General features: G+C 42.9%; 1 protein-coding gene across 1 annotated transcript in view; it reads left to right on the forward strand.

Moving 5' to 3' along the window:
• RSU1 (Ras suppressor protein 1) overlaps positions 1-22,148 on the forward strand; it is a 646,217-nt gene that overhangs the window by 48,391 nt on the left and 575,678 nt on the right. Inside the window, exon 3 of the mRNA XM_078663579.1 lies at positions 12,699-12,749. Within this exon, the coding sequence (XP_078519705.1) occupies positions 12,699-12,749 (51 nt within the window). The remainder of the gene's footprint in view (positions 1-12,698; positions 12,750-22,148) is intronic.

The raw sequence follows: 22,148 nt of genomic DNA on the forward strand, positions 1-22,148 counted from the left end.
CTATCAAAAGTGAATTTTAATGTGCGTTCTTAATATTCCGTAGTTAGACTGTTGCAGCTTCAGCAAACAAAGGAAGATCAATAACTTAATACAGGCCTGGGACGGCCTTGTGACGCAGAAAAAAAAATACTATCATGGACGCACAATTAATAATAATAGAGGCCTAAGCACGTGGCGTAGTACAGAAATACGACACAGAAATTTATGCACGCACAATTTTTAAAATTAGAGGTGAATAGGACCTTGTGACTTATAAAGAAATATTTCAATTATGTAAGCACAATTTAAAACCATTGAGGGGTAGGAAAGCCATATGAAGGAGAAAAAAATAGCATTATGCATATAGAATTTACAGTGGAGGCTGATGTTGTGACGTCTTCTCTTACCTTTGCTTCTGTTGTCTTTTGTCGTGTCTTCAAAGGCTGCGGTTTCGCTGAGTCTGGGGTGTTTTCGACAGTCTGTCTGTCACCGCAGCACAGGCAGGCAAAAGAGAGCGTGCTCACGTCAGTGCCTGCATTATATGGGAACCGTGGGGGCTGACCAAACCAAGCCCAGGGCCGTCATTGGGAGTGTTTTCGCGGTCTGCAAGAATGACAGCCCTGGGGGACATCCCATTGGGTAATGTATTGGTTTCCAGGCTTAGTGATAGCAAGCATGCTAGGTGGTGGCATGTGGGTAGTGTGGGCGGGCGTGCACCGCTCATGTGCAAGTATGAGTGTGTGCACTAACAATTAACAACAGAGAGAGATGGGGGCGGCGTTTTAATGTACGCAGAGGCAGGCCCAGAATCGGATCTGCAATGAGTGAACACTTCTAAACATTCTCCTTAGTGGCCCTGAGCTCTGATTTGTCACTGAGAGGGTGATCGCACCATAGTTTGTACTGCTTATCATACCCCGTGTGTACCCACGCATAAGGTACGAATATGCTTTGACGTTATGCGCCGCATTAAAGCTTTATGTACGGCGTTCTGTACGCGAAAGGGGGCAATGTTTCTACTTGGTTTAAAACATTTATTTATGTATTTAATGTACATACTACGGGCAGACATTTGGGATAACTATGATTTTTTTAAATACTTGTAATAATCATATATTACTTTTAAAAACAATTACACAAATCGCGGTAGAACATCATGCGTTCTGGTATCGAAATGGCTGCGTAAGCGCATCATAAGCGTACGCAAAGGCATGCGACTTTAAAAATAGAGATTTGATTGTTTCATAACTTTTGCTATTGCGACTGCTGAAAGTTCCATCCCATTATAATTATTCGACTTTGAGTTTCTAAGAAGAAGCATTTCTTCTGAGAATCTTCTCAAATAGAAGGAAGATCACAATAATAAGAGCAATGGAGTCATCTTCCAGCAGTTCTTCAGAGGGAGATTTCATTCCTGAAGAACGTCCAAAGAAGAGGAAAGGAGCTCTAATTTGGAAGTTTTTTACTTCTCCAGAAGGACAAAAAAAGGATAATGCTCCAAAAGTAACCTGTAAAATTTGCCAAACAGCTCTTTCAAGGGCTGATCCATCTAAAAAATACTCCTTTGGCACAGCAAGTATGGTGCAACACGTGAAGAACTTGCACCCCAAGAACTTTGCTCGAGCTGCAAGACGGAGGTTGCACGAGAATCCACCTGCTACTGCACCAAGCACATCAACTGCGGCAGCAGCATTTTCAGCAAGCAGTCCACACCCACAAATTGATTCTGACTTTGCTAAAGTTAAAATAGTATGCATTTATTGCGATAAACTTTTGTGTTATGGGGAACAGTCTATAGACCTGATGAAACGCAGGATGCAGCATCATTGCTGTCCTCGACATTAGTTTTTTTTTCTCATTCTTTTGTTCCACTTGGAATTGGTTGAGAAAACACAAAAAAATACAAGAATAAAAACAGTTCTTTATAGAACTAACTTCACTGGTCAAAGAAAGAACTATATTTCTATGTTAGTGTGTAAAAGCTTGTCAGAATGAATGTGTAGTTGATAAATGAATGAATGAATATCTTACTAGTGTATGAAGAATGTGAAATGCAGAACTATAAGGAAGTGCTACAGCATAAATCTATAAGGTATTTATCTATAGTATACTGTAGTATGTCCGAAGCACTTGAATGTAACATATGTACATAAATATGTTACAAGTCTATGCTTTAATTTGTGCTGCTGCTGAAACTGCCTTGGTGTATTTGTATGTGTTAGGGGCGGATTTACAATCCCCTTGTGCCTCTTTTACTCGGCTGTTGCGGCACTTTTGTGACACAGCGGTGGTGCAAAAGATGTGCCATGGTGTGTGCTACTAACAATGTGACGCATCTGGAGGGTGTATTACATTGTAAAGCGCTGCGCCACAAGAGGCTTTCTTGTGCAGAAGGGGGTGCAGCAACGCCTCCTAAAAGTGACTGAGTGAAATTTATAACATTTCATTCAGTCACTTTTGAGCTTATGCTGTGTCAAAGCCTTGCACATGCTTGAAGGAGGTGTAAGGATTGATACAGCATTGTGAGCCTCAAGAGCATTGGTGGAGCTGCGTTATACTTGCAATCGACGTCAAGCAATTATTAATCCAAAAATTCCTTTGCAATTTAGTTTTGTTATTATTTTATAATAAGAATATGAAATGTAATCTAAAAAAATAAATATAAATATTTATATTAAAAATATAAGAAATTAGTATAAAAAGAAAGCCATAATAATTAATACATTATAAATGATCATTTACAAAACCTTTGAAATTCACTGAAAAAAACCATAGGTTTCACACGTTAAAGGAATTAGCATTTAAAAAACCTTGCAAATTCATTGAAAAAATTGAATGTCATCAGGGATGTCATTTGAGATGTCATCAGTGATGTCATGAGTGATGTCACTGACCATGTCATGAGTGATGTAATATGTGACGTCATCAGCAGTGCATTGCGGGCGCGCAAGTTATAGTTAGCTGAGCTAACTATAACAGAGGAATTTCAAAGGCTTTGTATGAGAGAAATGTTTAGCTAACTATAACGTGTGAAACCTTTGGTTTTTTCAATGAATTTCTAAGCTTTTTTAAATGCTAATTCCTAACTATAACGTGTACGAAACCTATGGTTTTTTCAATGAATTTGCAAGGTTTTTTAAATGCTAATTCCTAACTATAACATGTGCGAAACCTATGGTTTTGTCAGTGAATGTATATGTATATATATATATATATATATATTACCTACTGGCGGTCGCCAGTAGGTATATATAGTTAGGATTTTTTCTCTATGGGTTTTTGGAAAATTCTATGTCTAATAACTTTGGCGTTTGTGGACGGAATCGGCTGAAATTTTCAGGAAAATGGCACATTTTGTTTCTGAGCAGCCCTTGAAAATTTGGGGGGGGTTCGTCCAGTGGGGGCCGAGAAAAAAGGGGGGTCCCAAAACGTGTTTTTAACATTGAGTTTTCCATAGGGCGGTTGGCCTCACTTTTAGCCCGAACGGCTGAATGGATTTGCACGAAACTTGGCAAAATTGTAGGGACTGGTAGCCCGATGTGCCTTTTGTAGGTCTCAATATATGTGCTCCAGTGGATTTTGAGAAATTAACGTTTAAAAAAAGATATATATCTGTAACAGCGGACCGGTTAGCGCTCTGGTTCGCGGACTTTTCGCGCAACGGAGCTTTGTGAAGCGAAGCTGATTGGTTCTCCGGCGTCTGTCAACATTCCAAACAGTCCGTAGCGGCCGCCATCTTGTCTCTCGGTAGGATCGAGAGACAAGAGGAGGTCAAAACAAAGGGGGAAATAACTATAAGGGGGCATAGTAGATCCTCGCTGACCCCCTAGGTTTGATGTGGAGGTTTTAAAAGGGCCCCGCGGGGCAAAAAAAAAACAAAATAATAATAATCGAACGGCTGAATGGATTTGCACGAAACTTGGCAAAATATTAGGGACTGGTAGCCCGATGTGCCTTTGCTAGGTCTCAATATATGTGCTCCAGTGGATTTTGAGAAATTAACGTTGAAAAAAAGATATATATCTGTAACAGCGCTCCGCTTCGCGTACTTTTCGCGTTACGGAGCTTTGCGAAGCTGATTGGTTCTCCGGCGTCTGTCAACATTCCAAACAGTCCGTAGCGGCCGCCATCTTGTCCCTCGGTAGGATTGAGAGACAAGAGGAGGCCAAAGCGAAGGGGGAAATGACCATAAGGGGGCATAGTAGATCATTCCTGACCTCTTAGGTTTGATGTACCATTTTGCCAAGTTTGGTGTAATTCCGTTCAGCCATTCAGGCTGTAGACGTATGTAAATGTCCTATGGAAAATTGCATGGGGAAAACACATTTGAAAGTGTTGAAATTTAGAACCAATTAAAATGTTACTTTGGTTTTGTATTTGTGTGTGATGAAAGTTAATTGGTTATGTATATATGTCAAATGAGAGGAAACCACAGCCATTTTGTGATACTACTGTCTGAGGTACATTTGTGAGGAATTTTTGGTGGTGAATTTCTGGTGTTTGATTTACACAGTACTAACACTTCTGCTACTTTTAAAAAGGTGAGTTGTTAATTTGTAAGGGGAACTATGTTGTACACTTGAAGATAATTTGAAAAATGTTTTCTGTTATTTATTTGCAGTCCTTCTGTTATACTAAATACTTGATGAAGTTAGTTTTATATTATGTATTACTAAAAACGATAAATGAAAGTGATTATTTTTTTCTGCAATTTACAGCAAGCAATTTCAAAATAAAATGGCTCACAATGAAGAGACCGTGGCAATTTCTTTTGAATTGTCCACTACATTGATTGAAATTGAGAGCACCAATAATGAAATATTGTCACAAGGAGGACATGACTTGTATGATTCCATTAGATTGATTGAAATGGACAGCACCAAGAATGAAATATTGTCACAAGGAGATGACTTGAATGATTCCACTACATTGATTGAAATTGAGAGCACCAATAATGAAATATTGTCACAAGGAGGAGATGGCTTGTATGATTCCATTAGATTGATTGAAATGGACAGCACCAATAATGAAATATTGTCACAAGGAGGAGATGACTTGAATGATTCCACTACATTGATTGAAATTGAGAGCACCAATAATGAAATATTGTCACGAGGAGATGACTTGAATGATTCCACTACATTGATTGAAATGGACAGCACCAATAATGAAATATTGTCAGAAGGAGGAGATGACTTGAATGATTTTTTTGATCAATCTCTTGATGGCGAATTTATCGAGTGTTTGGAGACCATAGAGTTACAAGAATCATCATTGCAGACTTTTAATGAGGAGATTCCAGATGAGATGATTGAAGAGGAAATTACTGATGAGGACATGTTACTAGTTGTTTCAAATTTAGAAAATTCTGAAGAATAAATTTATATTTAGAAATCAAAAATTGTTTGAGACATTATTTATTTTTATTTTTAATTTATGAGGTTGTAGCGAAGTGATTGTAGTATAAAATGAGACTTATAGTATAGAGTGCAACATTTTTATGTTACATGGTAAGTTTACTCATATTTACTTCCCTTCTGCCACTATATTATCTCCAATGTGTATTTGACATGTCTTCTTCATCTCCGGCCTCCTTTCTCTCACTGTGTGTCTCCGATGCATCTTATCGCTGGTATTTTGTGTAATTACAGAAGAGAGTAAAATAAAATAGTTCGGAACGTGAAAAGGGGGCAAAGTAGAGTACTCCTCACCCCCTAGGCCTTTTTAGGCGGTCCCAAAAGGATCAGTTTCTGCTTTCCTGAGAGATTATGGTATGAGTTCCATATACCACAATAACTTGCATTACAACATGCAAGATATCTATCTCCTATTACCAACTTTTGGAGATATTCGCGCTAAGCGCGAATATCTCCAAAAAGTAACACCTGCCCTGAGCAGTTCTTAGCCATGTTATCCAATGGGAGGTGGATAACATGGCTAAGAGTATTAGCTCGGTAATGCATGAATATCGCTGACTTTTTAGCGATATTCATGCATTGCGGCCGTTTATTATCGCATTTGCGATAAACCTTGATAATAGTAAGGTTTATCTTCGATAATTTCTGACGATGCTTAGTGGTAAAAAATTGGTTGGTAAGCATCGTTAGCGATAAATATCGCTTAACTTTGGTAATATGCCCCAACGTCTGTTAACGTTCGATTCGAAGGAAATGAGGAAGTGTTGAAAAACATTGTCTGCGCCATCTTGCCTTTTTTGAAATGCCACACTTTTGTCGTGCACGGCAGCCATTTTAGATGTCTTGACCAGACCCACTCTCTGCACGCTGTCGATTCGTAGCATGGCTCCTCACCCTCGTAAGCATCTCCCCCAGGCACTGGTCACCACCGCTCTCTGTCTTATGCATGGGCAATAAACCTTCCCCCATCTGCGCTGCTCTTCCCTGAGAATCACACTCTGTGCCCGCCCGACACCTCCCTTTCGCCCTATTCACTACCGCACCCTCTGACACTCCTCTTCCTCTGTGTCCGAATGTCCAGGCCGGTCCTAGGCTATCAGCTAGCCCTGCAGATGTAGTTTATGGCCCCAGCTGTAAAGAATCACCCCTCTTCAAAGGAGTTATAGTAGATCAAGGCCCACACCCGATGTGATCCGTCACAGCACACGCGTTCCTACTATCTGAAAACCATCCTGTATTGTGATTGGGGAGGGGACCGAGCCTGAAGCGGAAGATTCCAGGAATGACTCTTTGTACATCAAAGTTTTTACAATTATGTGTCACATTAAAAATATATAGCACTCCAACAAAGTAGTAGGAATATAAAACTTTAATAACATATAAATATATACAACAAAACAAAAACAGTAAAAACATTTAAACAACGAAGAGACCGTGGCAATTTCTTTTTAATTATCCAATAGATTTATTGAAATTGACAGCACCAATAATGAAATATTCTTGTCAGTAGCGGTCTGTTGTGCGAATAGTTCCAAGGCAGCAGAACGCGCTGAAATCTAGATGGCACGAAAGTGATGTCTAGTAAGTTGCCGCCCAGCAAAAAACGGCGTGGGGCGCCGCGGGGGTGAGTGAGTCCAGTAGGCACCACAGCTATTCTTACCGGCATTGCAGAATTACTGCTGGGGACAATGCCTGTGCTGTAGCAGGGTCACAGCAGAAACAAAAAGGATTCTGTTGAAGATGTTGTTGGTTTTCAATTTGAAAACAGTTCTGGTGTCAACTGCTATGCTAATGTAGTGGTTAATGTTTTGTTTTCTCTAGAAAATGTAAAAGAGGGGGAGGCAGTCCAAAGTTCCGTTAAAAGGGCAAAGGAAAGGATCGGTGGTTTGAACTATCAGTCAAAAAGGGGAGGGGGTGCAATAATTTTTCCTACCGGGTCACACTGTGCTTTCACCGGAAGTAAGGTCTGCAGGATTGTAGTAATTCAAAGTGAGGCTGGCGCCAGCATGGGAGCGCCGACGTCCCGCGGATACAGTTTCGTCACTCCACGGGCGATCATGGCAGTCATTCCCCATCGGGGGTCGGAGACTCCCGCGGCTCCTCTAGAATCTTCAAGGTCGTGGAGGACTACGGTGGTGGAGTCAACCAGTGACCGGGCCATTTCTTTATGTTGGGCCCGCTCTTGCCAGGTCGACCGCCATTTTGAGAGTTCGGCAGCTACCGGCGATCGCGGGGTCACATGAGCGGACGGGCTCCACCCTGCCGGGCGAGACGTTGCAGCATGGCCACAGTGGAAGAACCGTTATCTAGGTCGTTCCGAAACTGTGCAGCACTGTAGTTGTTAGGATGCCACCGCCTGGAGCGCTGAGGGTGCAGCTGGGAAGCCTCCACCTGGGGAGGCGGGAGAGGCCTGTTCGCACCGTCTCTCCCTCCCAGTGCACCCCACGGCGTCTCGCTTGAGATTTGTTATGGCCGGACCAGGCGATGAGGACGAGGGGGGGGTCGGAGGCATGTGCAAGACATCCCCCTCCAGTGTTGTCGCAGCCATTATAAAAGAAAGAAGTGTCCCGTCCGTCTTCGGGCCGGGCTTCCGGTGGATGTCGGCCGGACGCCCCTGGCTCTGGCCCCATGAACGGGTTTCTTGGTTTATCGGCTGCAGCCGGATCCCGTCGGCCTCGGCCCCCCGACCGTTGGTGGTCGGACCGGAAGAGCATGTGGCGGGACTACCTGCAACTCTCAAGGGCCACCGCGGCCGGACTGGGAGAGAGAGGGGAGGGTCGAGGAGACATTCCCCCCCCCTGCAACTGTTCAGCGTTGTAAAGGCAATCCCCTGGCCGGGTCCCGCTGGTCTCGGCCTCTCCTCCGGCTACACCCTACGTTAGGATCTCCTGGCCGAGGCGTGGCAGCAGGACCTGCCTTATATGGGCTGCTGCCGGCTGGGCGTAGCCGGAACCCTGCCCCACCTTGGAAGTTTCCAGAGTGGGGGTGGATGTTCTACTGACTTGCATTTTCCCTAGTCTATCGATTTTTTTGGCGTGGCAGGCGGTGGGACAGCGAGGGGTGATTTGGTTTCTCTTACTGTTTTTCTGGTCTCTCACCACTGGCATATTTTAACGTTTTCTTGTTTCTAGGACATTAATAGGTTTTATCATTACGTTATGTTATCGTTTCTTTGTTCGTTGTTTAATAAAAGTTCATGTTCATCAGTGGCCTACTGATTTTCGTTTTCCTATTTTTTTCTTTCCAGGTTGTTTCATGGTAAAGTTTCTGTTAACAGGATACAGTGATCACTTCGTTATTATTGCATATGTCCTTTTCACTAGGGGTGCTCTCTGGTCGGGCCAGATGACGTATCTCTAGTAAATGGTCCGGGTGAAAAAGGTGCATCAATCAGTGGGGAGTAGATAGGCATGACAGATTACAACGGGGGAGAACGGTCCGCATTACGTACCCTTTCACTACTTGCAAAGATTTTCCTACGTTTATTTGCAAACAGGGAATACCTCCAAAAAGAACTAATTCCCAAACAGTCAATGTTCGGACAATCAATCAATCAATGAGGAATGAAATAGGTACGACGTGTTAAAGGCTTGCGTTACCTACCCTTCACTATCTGCAAAGGGAGATAGAATATTCCTATTCTTCCTCGTTTGCAGGTAGAGAAGATCGTTAAGAGAATTAACTTCGAACAATTCAATGCTCGATTGAAACAATCAACAAGGGGTACTGTGAACACAAATGAACGCCGCTTATATACATACGCATTGCTATTTTCAACAGGTTGTTCCTAATGTTTCTATTTTAGCGAGGTCAAAAGAGATCCCATTAGTGGCCTACTGATTTTGCTCGATTCCTTTTGTTTTTTTACACGATTTTTCGCTATCTGCAAAGACTAAACAGAGTATTGCGACTCTGTGCTTGTTTGTAAATAGAGAATGAACCAAAGAGAACAATCAATCAAATGGAGAGAGAAGCAGGCACGACGGATTACAAAGGGGGAAAGGGCTGCGTTAACTACCCTTCACTATCTGCAAAGAGAGAGTACTCCTAATAGAAATGAGGGGTGGGGGGCAGCAATCAAAGCAGATCAGTGTGCATAAACACGAAAAAAAAAATTCTTACCACGTACTTGACATTCGACAGCTTATGATATTTGCTATTAAAAAACCATTGAAATTCACTGAAAAAACCATAGGTTATAGACCATATATAGTTAGGAATTAGCATTTACAAAACCTTGAAAATTCACTGAAAAAACCATAGGTTATAGACCATATATAGTTAGGAATTAGCATTTAAAAAACCTTATTTTACTCACACAAAACCATTGAAATTCCATATATAGTTAGTTGCACTAACTATATATTGCGCACCCGCAATCCACTGCTGATGATGTCACATATTACATCATTCATGACATGGTCAGTGACATCACTGATGACATCACTGATGACATCTCAAATGACATCACTGATGACATCACTGATGACAACATCCAGTGACTATGTTTCTGTAAAGTTAAAATATGTCTTACATATTGAAGAATGAGTGGATGTATAAGTGTCTGGACGAAGGATTTAGTAGGTGCATGACTGAATGTATGAGTGAGTGATTAAATGTGTCTCACTGAGTGCATGGGTTAGTGACTAAACTGTCTTAATTTGTGCATCATTATGTCTGTTGTTCTGTAAACTGCTGCATGTGTTGATCAGTAGCTATATGAGTAACTATATGGGTTATTGATTGATTGCCCAAGTATTTGCATGGGAGACTGAGTGTGTGTGTGGCTGGATGGGAGGTGTGTGACTCTGTACAGATCAATGTGTACTTGTATCAATGATTGTATAAGAGAGTAAGTATGTGTTAGTATATGGTTGAAAACGTAAGGTGCTCTATGTTTAACTGTATAGAGTAGAAAATGGAAGTGTGATTGATTCTTTACAGGACTGACTAGGTGTGTGAGTAACTCCATGGATGAGTGGCAGAGTGTGAGTGTCTGTATAGGTTTATGAGTGCATATGATTGTGTTGTAAACATGAGTGATTGTATGTATGAATGATTGTATGGGTGAATGAGTGAATGTGTGTGTAGACGTAGGAATCAGTGAGTACGTATGTAGTAACTAGTATTGGTGTGTCAATGGTTTCAAAAATTATACTCTGTTTTTAACACTGGGTGAAACAGAGGTTATATTAAAATGTGAGGAGATGCATTGTATTGTCACATGAATGATATCATCAGTGATGTGATCATTGATGTCAAGTGAGATGTCATCAGTGATGTCATTTGAGATGTCATCAGTGATGTCATCAGTGATGTCACTGACCATGTCATGAATGATGTAATATGTGACATCATCAGCAGTGGATTGCGGGTGCGCAATATATAGTTAGTGCAACTAACTATATATGGAATTTCAATGGTTTTGTGTGAGTAAAATAAGGTTTTTTAAATGCTAATTCCTAACTATATATGGTCTATAACCTATGGTTTTTTCAGTGAATTTTCAAGGTTTTGTAAATGCTAATTCCTAACTATATATGGTCTATAACCTATGGTTTTTTCAGTGAATATATATATATATATATATCTGCTCCAAATTCCTCAATTAATACCCAGCCGGGTTAGAAGAATACAGCACTCACGGGGTTCCAGTTCTCAGCAAGAGTTTATTTACCAAAACAAACGCGTTTCGGGAAAAGTTCCCTTCGTCAGTGTCTAATTTATTTATTTATTATTTATTTATTTATTTACTTGTTAAGCGCGGCTGCCACCCAAAGGGTATCACAAACACTTTGCGCGGCACCATTATATTGATTCATTCAGGGGTGGTGGAAACAAACCTAGGACTGCTCTAAACATTCGCGTTTGAGCGCCATCTTTAAGTATGCATTTTGTTGTTTCAAACGACCAAATAAATGTTGTTCATTGTTGTGTCATGTGTCTCACCCCACCATAATCATGCCGTGTATCGGCAACAATACAATTTATAATAATTTTGGGGCATATACAGGTACTTGTGTGTGAGTCACATGGAAATAGATCTCCTGAGAAACGATGTCGATAAAACCTAGCGACATCGCTTTACACACATAATTTATGCATATACGATAAAACACTAACCATATTTTGATTATTATCTTGCCGTGTATCAGCAATTGCAGCCAGTTCGGCCGCCAAAAAACCCAGGTTAATAGAATATGTCCAATTAGACTCATTACGCTGAATGCTCTCACACTGTAATGACACTGTACGTTTGAAACAACAAAATGCATACTTAAAGATGGCGCTCAAGCGCGAATGTTTAGAGCAGTCCTATGTTTGTTTCCACCACCCCTGAATGAATCAATATAATGGTGCCGCGCAATGTGTTCGTGATTAGACAGTGACGAAGGGAACTTTTCCCGAAACGCGTTTGTTTTGGTAAATAAACTCTTGCTGAGATTTGGAACCCCGTGAGTGCTGTATTCTTCTAACCCGGCTGGGTATTAATTGAGGAATTTGGAGCAGACATTGTTATCGTGGGACACCACAGCGGAAACAGCACCCGCTGCTGGAGTGACTCGGTGTTTTGGGAGTATATATGTAGGTGTGTGTGTATATATGCATGTGTGTGTATTTGTATAAATATATAGGTGTGTGTGGTTATGTACACAAACACAGTGGCTTTCAGTTAGTGCTTTTCACCCATTGGTCTGTTGTGTCAATAACATTTTTCCTCCACCCACTACGGCATGAGTTGGTCTGGTCGGTGAGCCCACTCCAACAATTGGCTAGCTTCACTGTGAGTGACATTTTTCTGCTTTTTCGCAAGGAGCACAGCTACACATAAAGTAGTTCCTTTCAATGCCAAGCACTATTATGACAAAATATGTTTTTTGACCCAAACATGTTTTTCCATTTAAGCAGTTGTCTTATATTGGCAAAGGTTTGGCAGTTTCCACAACAAAAAACTTTTTACAAACAGCATAACTAAACAATCATTAACAAAGCCAAAAGGCTTTCAGCCAACTGCAGAGTTGTAATCTGAAATACTCCACACCTTCAAGTTAAATTGAGCTGTCTTTTTTTCAGCTGTGTGGGCTGTTAGTTATCCTATTTGATTTGTGAGCAGTAGCAGACCTTGGAATGTGTGGGCGAGAAATGGTGTATTATTTATATGTAGTCAGCATGTTCACGTTTTCAGATTAATCTCTTTTGTTGGCTTGTGTTTTGATTAGTTGTATACAGATGAGTCACTATTGCCAGACTGTGCATTAAAATGTACATAATTGTCTTATTTTCTTTCTCTTCCTTTGACAGTCACTTTATCTAACATAACACAACTGGTTCTGAGTCACAACAAGATCACAAGTAAGTATAATTTTGAATATTACCAACAGAGTAAAAGCTTATGTGGTTGTGAAACAAGGTTCTAGTGAAAGCAGAGAAAAATGAGCTGCAGCTGCATAGAGAATAACCTAACCTTTATCTGAACAGTGTCTGCAACCCCGCAAGATGCCGGTGTGCCATAATCTGTAGCCTATTTATTTGCATGTCAGGGTGGACTACTTAGCCATCAACTGTGTGGTTGAACTTAGTAGGTTTTGTTGCAAAACTAAAGCAACCCTTTGATTCTTTTCAAGCAGTCTACAGGCCAGGTCAAGTATTGAAGTAGTACTGATGTCCTTGTTCAATGAGTTACGTACCCTGGTTGCTGATAGTGCGGTTCGAGCACTGATTTTACTGGCTATATCAGTGGCATTTGAGGCGATCAATCACAGCACCCTGATTAAACTCTGGGAGAAGCAGAGGTTATTGTCACAGCCTGAAAGTAGATCAAGTCCAATTTGGCATAAGGGAACAAGCTGTGGCACTGCCTTCCATTGTTATCAGAAGCAAGAGACTTCAGCTGTACGTCCTTCAAATGCCTCTTCTATTCTTGTTGAACTTGTAAATGCTGCCCATTTGTAGACTAGATCACCAGTTTGTGGCCGTCTTCTGTGTTTATGCAGGTGTCTAAGGCCAAGTAAATGACCTAAGGAAGTGGATAATTTTCTATAGCAGCATCCAATTATGGGAGATAACTCCCCCCCTCCCTAACCATTGCTGTGAATGCAGTGTAAAGAAGGGTAGAAAACTGCTTAAAACTTACATTTGTTTTCCCCTCAGAAATGCATTGCCATGACATCTAGCTCCAGAGGTTCTTTACCTGCTTTGTCGATGTTTTAATCAGTGATGAGGAGGGTGAAGAAAGAGTTAGAAATTAAATTATGGTAGACTGTCTAAACTAATGTGTGCATGTGTTTCTCTTTCCTCAGTAGTCCCTATAAACTGTGATGTATGGAGTATATTGCTTGGTTGTATTCCTATAGCATCAAGAGCTTTGTTGGAGGATTTCTCCAGTAGTGATTTTATTACTTATGTTCTGTTATAGCGATTTTGTAAAGCACGGCTTGTCACCCGACGTGCATCAAGGTGCTGGAGAATGATAGGTTGTCTGCATGTCCTAGTTAAAGAGCCAGGTCTTCAGCTTCTTATGGAATTCCGGAAGCAAGGAAGACACCATTAGGTGTAGAGGGTGGTTGTTCCCTGTTGTGGGTGTAAGGTTTGAGAAGGCTAGTAAAACTGTTCGGCTACTTGAGATGCGGGGGGTATATGCCGTCTAGTATGATGTTATGGGCCATTTCTAAAGCACACGTTCACCGGGGAGGTCTCTTGGCGCTGATCCTCAGGTTGTATGCATGGTTGGTTGGTGATGGAGTAGGACTGAGCTCTCATGGCCTCCAGGTGGAGTACCAGGAGGAGTTTTGTTCCCAAAGGTCAGCACTTCTGTCTTAGCAGCATTGAGTTTCAGGCAGTTGGTCTTATCCCTTCTTCTACATGAATTATGCATTCTGTAAAGTTGCATCTGGTCATGGAGGATTTGTCTGACATGGAAACCGTGTCATTGGCATATGAGATGATGGAAATGCTGTGGGATCTGATTTATGTCCGCAAGTGGTGTCCAGTAAATGTTGAACAAGGTGGAGCTGAGGGATGATCCTTTGAGGGACTTCTATATCAGGTCTTTGAGTTTAAATGTTTTGGAGGGAGTATGACTTGCTGTGTTCTGTTTGTGAGGCAGGAGCATATCCATTCAACAGCTTGGCCTTGGATGCCTGTATCATGTAATTTTTTGATGAAGCTGGAGATTCACACTGTGTTGATTGCTGCTGGGAGGTCCAGCTGTATGAGGGCAGCAGTTATTGCCCAGTCTAGAAGGGAATGGATCTCAACTGTGGGGAGGATAAGTGCTGTCTCTGTATTATGATTGGTGTGGATTTCAGATTAGGCGTGCTCGAGAGGATTGTGGGGAATGGGGTGATTGGCGAGTTGCTGATTGATTTCTTTCTCTATTACTTTTGCTGCATACAGTAATAGGAAGATAGGTCGGAAGTTGCTTAGTTTGTTAGGATCAGCTGATGTTTTTTTAGGAGTTCTCTGACTGCAGCATGCTTCCACTCCTCTGGGAAAGTTGCAGACTTAATGGGGGAGTTGATGATGTGGGTGAGGAATTTGCTGATTACTGGACCTCCTCCACTGCACCATAAATCATAGGGTTTTCTTTTAGCACCCAATTATAAAGTAAGCCATTGATCTGGTTCTTTTTATTTTATTTTTGTTATTTTGCCATGATCTACTTAAATACAGAAAAGAAAATATAGACCTGTTAGATTAGAATGGAGCAAGAAGTTTGACATCAAATACCATATATCAAAAAAGTTTTTTCACATAGATTACATATATATTATATTGCATTTCATATTTCGAACTAACAGCAATAAATACATACATAGATAAAAACAACCATCATAGCCAGCTAAAACGGATAAAGCTAATAAGATATTAAGGGTCATTTCATTCCATGTTCAAATGGTCAAGTATAGCTCCCCAGACCTCGGTCCCATTGCGAGGTCCTTTCAGGAAATATATAATTATAAGATTTAAAAAAGCATAGTCAATCAGTCAAATTATCTTTATTCGACTTAATTAAAAGTCATACAAAGAGATTAAAAACAATTCATACAAAAAGTTTACGAACATTTCATACGATATTAAGATATGACCATAAAATCAATCAATTGCATTAAAACAAAACTAGGCCTGCAAAAGTTAAAAAGGAGTGACAATGGATCTAATGGGTATGTTTTTTCATCCTAGCTGCAGCTACCAAGAAGTTTGCTATACAAAAAGTAATACGTGGGTTAATCAATGATTGTAAAAAGAGCAAGGCCGGTCTCACTTGTGTGAAGCCCGCCTCCTTCAGAACTGGTACCAGATATTTTTTCCTTGGCTCTGAATAAAACCCACAAAACATAACAAAATGCATAGTGTCTTGGAATGAAAAATGATCACAGCTGCAGGGTGGAGCTAGTTCCGTTTTTTCCCATGTTTTAAAAGTGCCTAAATAAAAATGTAACAAATTGAACCTAAACTTAGTTAAAAGAAACCTATGGAATGGGATTGTAACAAAACCAAGATAAGGTGCTAAAGAAAATGAGTTGACAAGTAAATAATGACCCCTTACTGATGGTTTCACTAACTCCCTTTCCTCACGGAATGCTCTTGCTCTCCCCATAAAGTGCTTTTTAACAAGGTCAATATCTTGGACCTTGATATCTTGGGGGGAAGTAAAAAGCTCTGGTCGCCCCAAATCTGAGAATGCCTTCAACAGATAGGCCAGCCAAGGAATCTTTTTAAAATGGTCTAGGGACAAGACGTCGGACATGATCTTGTGATTCAGTGGGAGGTCTTCATTAAGCCACGTCTTTATCCAAAAGATCAGGGGAGCCATGTTCAGCCCGTCAGTTAGAAAATCTAAGCCCACCTCCATGTGGATAGAGTAGGTTGGGGTTGACTGCGGCAGAGAGAGGAGAGTCCGTATAAATCTATTCTCCGCTCTCTGGATTGGTTCCACGTTTGCGTAGCCCCAGAGTGGTGAACCATATAATGCCACAGCGACCGATTTGCTCTTATAGATTTTTAACATCGCTTCCATAGGCCTAGCACCCAACCTACCCGCAAAACCCATGAGGGCAGACGAAGATCTAATGACCGCCAACCTCTTCGCCCTCACTTGCGGACCCCAGGTTCCTCTCTGATAAAAAAGGACCCCCAAGTAGGGAAACGTGGAGACTCTGGAAACCGTATCCCCTCTACACGTGAAGGATTTAGATCTCCTCTTACTGCTTTCCACCACCATGGTATGCGACTTGCTAGTGTTTATTTTTAAGTCAAGCTGTTCCATAAATGTGCCGAAGGCGTTTAAGAGGCGTTGAAGGCCGACACCCGTGCGCGCAATTAGCACGGCGTCGTCCGCGTACAGGAGCGCTGGAATCTTAACAGCTCCTGCACGCGGAACGTCGACTTCCTTCTCCTCCAAGTGTGCACCCAAACCGTTAATATAAATGGTAAACAACAATGGGGCCAAAATGCAGCCCTGCCTTACCCCCTTCAAGGATTTGAAAAGGGACGTGCACCTACCCTCATTTGTGACCCGTACGGCGGCAAAAAGCTCCTGATGTAGGGAAGCCATGAATCTTACCAATTCCTCGTCGATCCCCATCCTCAGCAAGATCGTCCATAACTTTGCCCTGTTCACCAAATCGAAGGCCGAGGAGAGGTCTATAAATGCTAGAAATAGGGACCCCTCCTTGGCCACCGTGTACTTAGATATGAGCAGGTGCAGGTTAGAGCATTGTTCGATTGTACCTTTCCTTTCTCTAAACCCGTACTGGATCTCGGACAATCCTCCACAGTTCTCGACATTTTCCCTCAACCTGGACAAAAGGACTCTACCTAAGATCTTCACCGACGAGTCCAAGAGGGATATGGGCCTATAACACCCGGGATCGTCCCGCTGGCCCTTTTTAAAAATGGGGACTATGGTTGAAATATCCCAGGAGGATGGTGTAGAGTTACTATTAACGGCAGTAAAGACATTGGCCAATACCTCTGCCCACAGCTTCGGGGAATGTAGGAAAAAGTCAGCTGGCAACCCATCGGGGCCCGGGGCCTTATGCTTAGTTGTGGCCCGAATAGCTTTCTCCACTTCTGTGCTATAAAAATGTATTGGAGTGGCGTCTAGGGTGACCCGCGAGACATCTTGGGTTACCTGATCATTTTCCCCATACACATTTTTAAAGTGGGTCAACCACTTGTCATCTGGGATGACACAGTCCATGGCCTCGTTAATTTAGTCGGAAAAGAGTGGTTGTTTAATAATTTCCCAGAATTTCCGACTGTCCTTCAGGACAGCCATGGATAGAAGATTTTCCCAGGCTTCCCGTTTGATACTGTCTTTTCTAGTTTTAATGGCTAACTTGTAGATTTTCCTTAACCTAACAGTCTCGTCCTTTACCCTTGGTACTTTTTTCAGGGCTACCATCAGAGACCTGTGTGCGTTGGAACACGCAGTGTCAAACCAGCGCTTCTTATTCGGTACTCCTTTCTTTGGTTTAGCCAAGAGATCCTGCGCCACCTGACCACAAATCGACTCAAAGGCCCCTATAATTTCACAACCCAGGGCACAAGGGTTCTGACACACCTCAACCTGTACCTTAATTTTCTGAAAAACCTCCGCATAGAAATTTTCTGGGACCACCTTAGCCCACTTGACTCTCCTACCTTGATCAGAGGTATGCAAAGTGTTGGCCCTTCTCACTTTCCCCGGATTTGGCCCCATATAATCTCCCCAAGCCACTTCAAGTAGGACGGGGTTGTGGTCACTGTAGTGAGAAGGCACAGTGCAATAGGAAATCACCTGGTTTAAAATACCTTGCTTGGTGAAGATGTAATCGATTATGGTTCCAGGGTTTGTGCCAGTAAATGTAGCTATTCTTGGATCGCCCTCTGGTTCATACAGATTGAAATTTGCCAGAAGCTCTTCTAGCACCTCTCCTTCTGAGGTGTGTTCGAAGTGAGGTCCCACGAGGCCTTCACCCCATTCCTTGTTACTTAAGCTGCATGCTAGCATGCAGGGATGAAACTTAAGATCGCCTAATAAGATGTACTCTGTATCGAGCTGTGTGTTCTGACTGCCTGACCTTAGTATAGCGTCTAAGGTGGCGATATTACTACCATTATTGCCCCTATTCCCTGAATTGTAAAAATTAATATATAATGATCTCCTAGCGGGGTTAATCTCTCTCTCAACAATGAGGATGTTGTGCGAGTCAGTACTAATCTGTTTTAGGGAGCCCTTCAATTCTAGGGAGAATAACATGAACAGACCTCCCTTAGCTCTGCCAGTGTGGCTAGGAGTGGCTGCCTTGGTGAAGCTAGTGTACCCATCCCACCAAAGGTTTGCGGTTGTATCTCAGGTTTCCTGGAAGGCAATAATATTGTGTCTAACAACAAAGCTTGACCATTCCTTATCATTGCGTTTGGAATTGAGACCCGCTACGTTCCAACTTAGTATCTTGCAGGTTTCTACAATTCTCTTCACCGCAGAATCGGTCGGGGGTACCCCCTCTTCTGCTCGTAATTGGGGGCTTCCATTAGCCGAGAAGTTACCCACTATCTCTGCTGCATTTGACAGCTCGTGGGTGATATCGTTCTCAATAACACTAACATGCTCAGTGAGGGAGCCACCAACAATCTCGACCAGAATTTGGTCAGGAACAATTTCCCTTTCTGGGGCGGCTTGCGCTTTACGGCCTTCCAAACTTATAGTCTCATTCATTTTTTTACCATTTCTAGGTCCTCTACCCCTATCTTTGGGGATACTTGTTATGTATGGGACCCTTGTTCCATTTGTTGTCGTATTTGGGGCCCCCCATACGTCAATCGCAATCATTTAGGTTTGCCAAGACTCCAAACCTATTCGCTGTGCCAAACCCCCAATCGTGGGTTGGGGCCCCCAGTCCCCATCCATTTGTTACAGCATTCCACCTGGGTAGTGGGGTATTGGGACGCATTGGAAACTGTTCTTCATCCAGCCAGGCTCCAAGGCCATTTCCACAGTTCCCACGGTCATTTAGCGGATCACCCACCCCCCACCTATTCATTGTGTTCCAGTGTGCTCTAGGGGTCCTGGCAAAAGAAACATTCTGATGGTCACCTGGCCCTGTGCCAAATCTGTTTGCTAGACCAATACCATAATCACTAAGTATAGGTCTAAGGCCCCCACCCCATCTATTGCTTCTTATAGACCACCCTGATCTTGGGATGTTTGGCTGGATCGCGTTTTGCTGCTCACTATAGAAGAATTTTAGGGTGAGAGGGATTATGGATCCACTTCTTCGTTGGGGGGGGGAAATATATTTGACAGGGCATTTGGGAGCACGGCTGCGTTTGAAAAATTTAACACTACGCAGTCTCCCTTAAACTTTTTTAGCTTGTTCCCTATCCATGTCATCCTCCTCGCCATTACAATTTCCCCTGCCAACTGTTCTTTCCCATGATGTGTCATCTACATATTGCTTGTCAACCAGTATAGCACCTTACTTGTCAGGGATGAACTAGATTCTGTCTGGCCAGGGAGTAAGATGGGTACATTAGCCAGTACCAGTACCAATGGTGATGCTTCCACTATAAATTGCGAAGGGTCGTCCCCTGGGGGTGGCGGTATTGGGGCAGTAGATGGAAGTATGGGGGCCTCACTCGCTATTTCCTCGCTAAGTACAACTGGTGGTGCCTGACCTGGCGGGATAGTCTCTGACAATCCTTCATCTACTACTATATCGCCCCCATTATTTCCCTTCGTAGTATCTACTGGTTTAGTGACAATAGTTACTACGTTCTCTAATTCTTCTGCTAACTTGGATTGCAGCCCTCCCATCCTTTTCACTTCTGCAGTTAGCTTATCAATTTTCCCAATCAGTGGCTTAATAATAGTTTGTATCTTAAGATCTATCATGTCCGCTATCCTATTAAATAGGTCATCGTCAATGATTTGTCTCAGGTTATCTTCCTCATGCTCCGTTTTTTCCCCTTAGACTTTAGTGGGGAAGCAGTCCTTTTCCTCCCTGTTCGTGGCCCCCCCCGTTTGGGTTGGATTTTTCTGCAGGTTCTCACTGCCCTGGTCACAGGCGCTGAGGGTGGAGATTCTTCTGCTATAAATTCCACATGAGGCTCGGGGTCAGACTCTGCATTTGTCTCCGCGTCGACCAGTGGATCTACACTTTGGTCATGATTTACAATATCAAGGAGGTTGGTATCTGGGATGTTCGTGCTGAGGTCTTGCAATAGTGTATCAGACATTTGCGTGCTGGTGGAGGGGCTCACTAAAAGAGGGACAGGAGATTGACTCAAGCCTAGCGATTCTCTTCTTTCGCTGTTTATTTTATTTACCACTTGCACCATATAGTTATCCATGGTATTAAGCGGCTCTATAGCTCTATGGGCATTTCTCTTTGACATATTCTCCAATGATATTAAACTCTACGGCACTACACAAGCTAATAACAACCAAATAAGTGCGCGCTGAATGCGAGCTCGGGGTGACAGATTTTAGATAATAGATGGTATAGTCTTACTTCTGACAGCTTGCTTTGGTAGTAGCACGGACAGAGTGGCCAGCCCAGACCAGTCCCGGGCAGTCTAGGACTGTCTAAGACTGTCCCGCCCTTGTCCCGGGCTTCTCCCGACGCGTACCGCGCGCGTACCGCGATGCGCGGTGCAGGTATTGCCTTTATCCCGCCTGTGGGGGGCGTGACGGGGAGGCGGCTTCAGGCCCAGATGTATTGTGGGCGTTGTTGTTCAATGCCTCCTCTCGGTCCACGTCACACCAGCTGCGAGCGTTTCCCGCAAAGCGGGAAACGCGAGAGGTGACAGTGCAGGTAGGCGCTAAACAACAGGCAGCAAAAGGTCAGTTCAGCCTCGTGGTTCTCCTTAATTCGAGATGCCCAGAGATCCGGAGTGCAGAAGCAACAGGAAGGTCTCCCGCGATGCGCGGTGCAGGTATTGCCTTTATCCCGCCTGTGGGGGGCGTGACGGGGAGGCGGCTTCAGGCCCAGATGTATTGTGGGCGTTGTTGTTCAATGCCCTCTCTCGGTCCACGTCACACCAGCTGCTAGCGTTTCCCGCAAAGCGGGAAACGCGAGAGGTGACAGTGCAGGCAGGCGCTAAACAACAGGCAGCAAAAGGTCAGTTCAGCCTCGTGGTTCTCCTTAATTCGAGATACCCAGAGATCCGGAGTGCAGAAGCAACAGGAAGGTCTAAAAAAAGCATAGAGTGTAGCTCTCCACATCTCAAATGTAGGTGGTTCTTTTTGGAGCCACAAAGAGGCTATACACAGCCGGGCCACAGCAGCTGCCATAAAAATAAGGTAGTTCACTCGTGATATAGCCGGTCCAGCCACCGTGCCCCTTGAGATGCCCAATACCATGGACAAAGGAGTGATCATAATTTTAATCCTAGTCACCTTAGTTAAAAAAACCTCTATCCCTAAAAAGAGCTGGTTCAGTTTAGCTCATGTATAAAACATATGAAGGCTGTCAGCTGAATCTGCCTGATAGTGAAAACATTCCCAACAGTCACCCCCCACCCCCCACTTCAACATTTTTGTGTGTTAAAAATAGTCTTGAAAAGCTGTCCCCTAAGACTTGAGATCAACGTTTTCTCAGCAATCTCAATGGACTCCTGTAAGAGTCCATCACCCTGAACGAGAATGATATTCCATTTCCTGATCTGAATCTTTAGATCATCTTCTTACATTTCCAAGAGGCACATACAGAGACTACCAATCTTGTCTCTATGTTTGATTGCTTCAATAAGACCATTTTTATT

The sequence above is a fragment of the Lissotriton helveticus genome, chromosome 10, assembly GCF_964261635.1.
Source record: "Lissotriton helveticus chromosome 10, aLisHel1.1, whole genome shotgun sequence".
Lineage (NCBI taxonomy): Eukaryota > Metazoa > Chordata > Amphibia > Caudata > Salamandridae > Lissotriton > Lissotriton helveticus.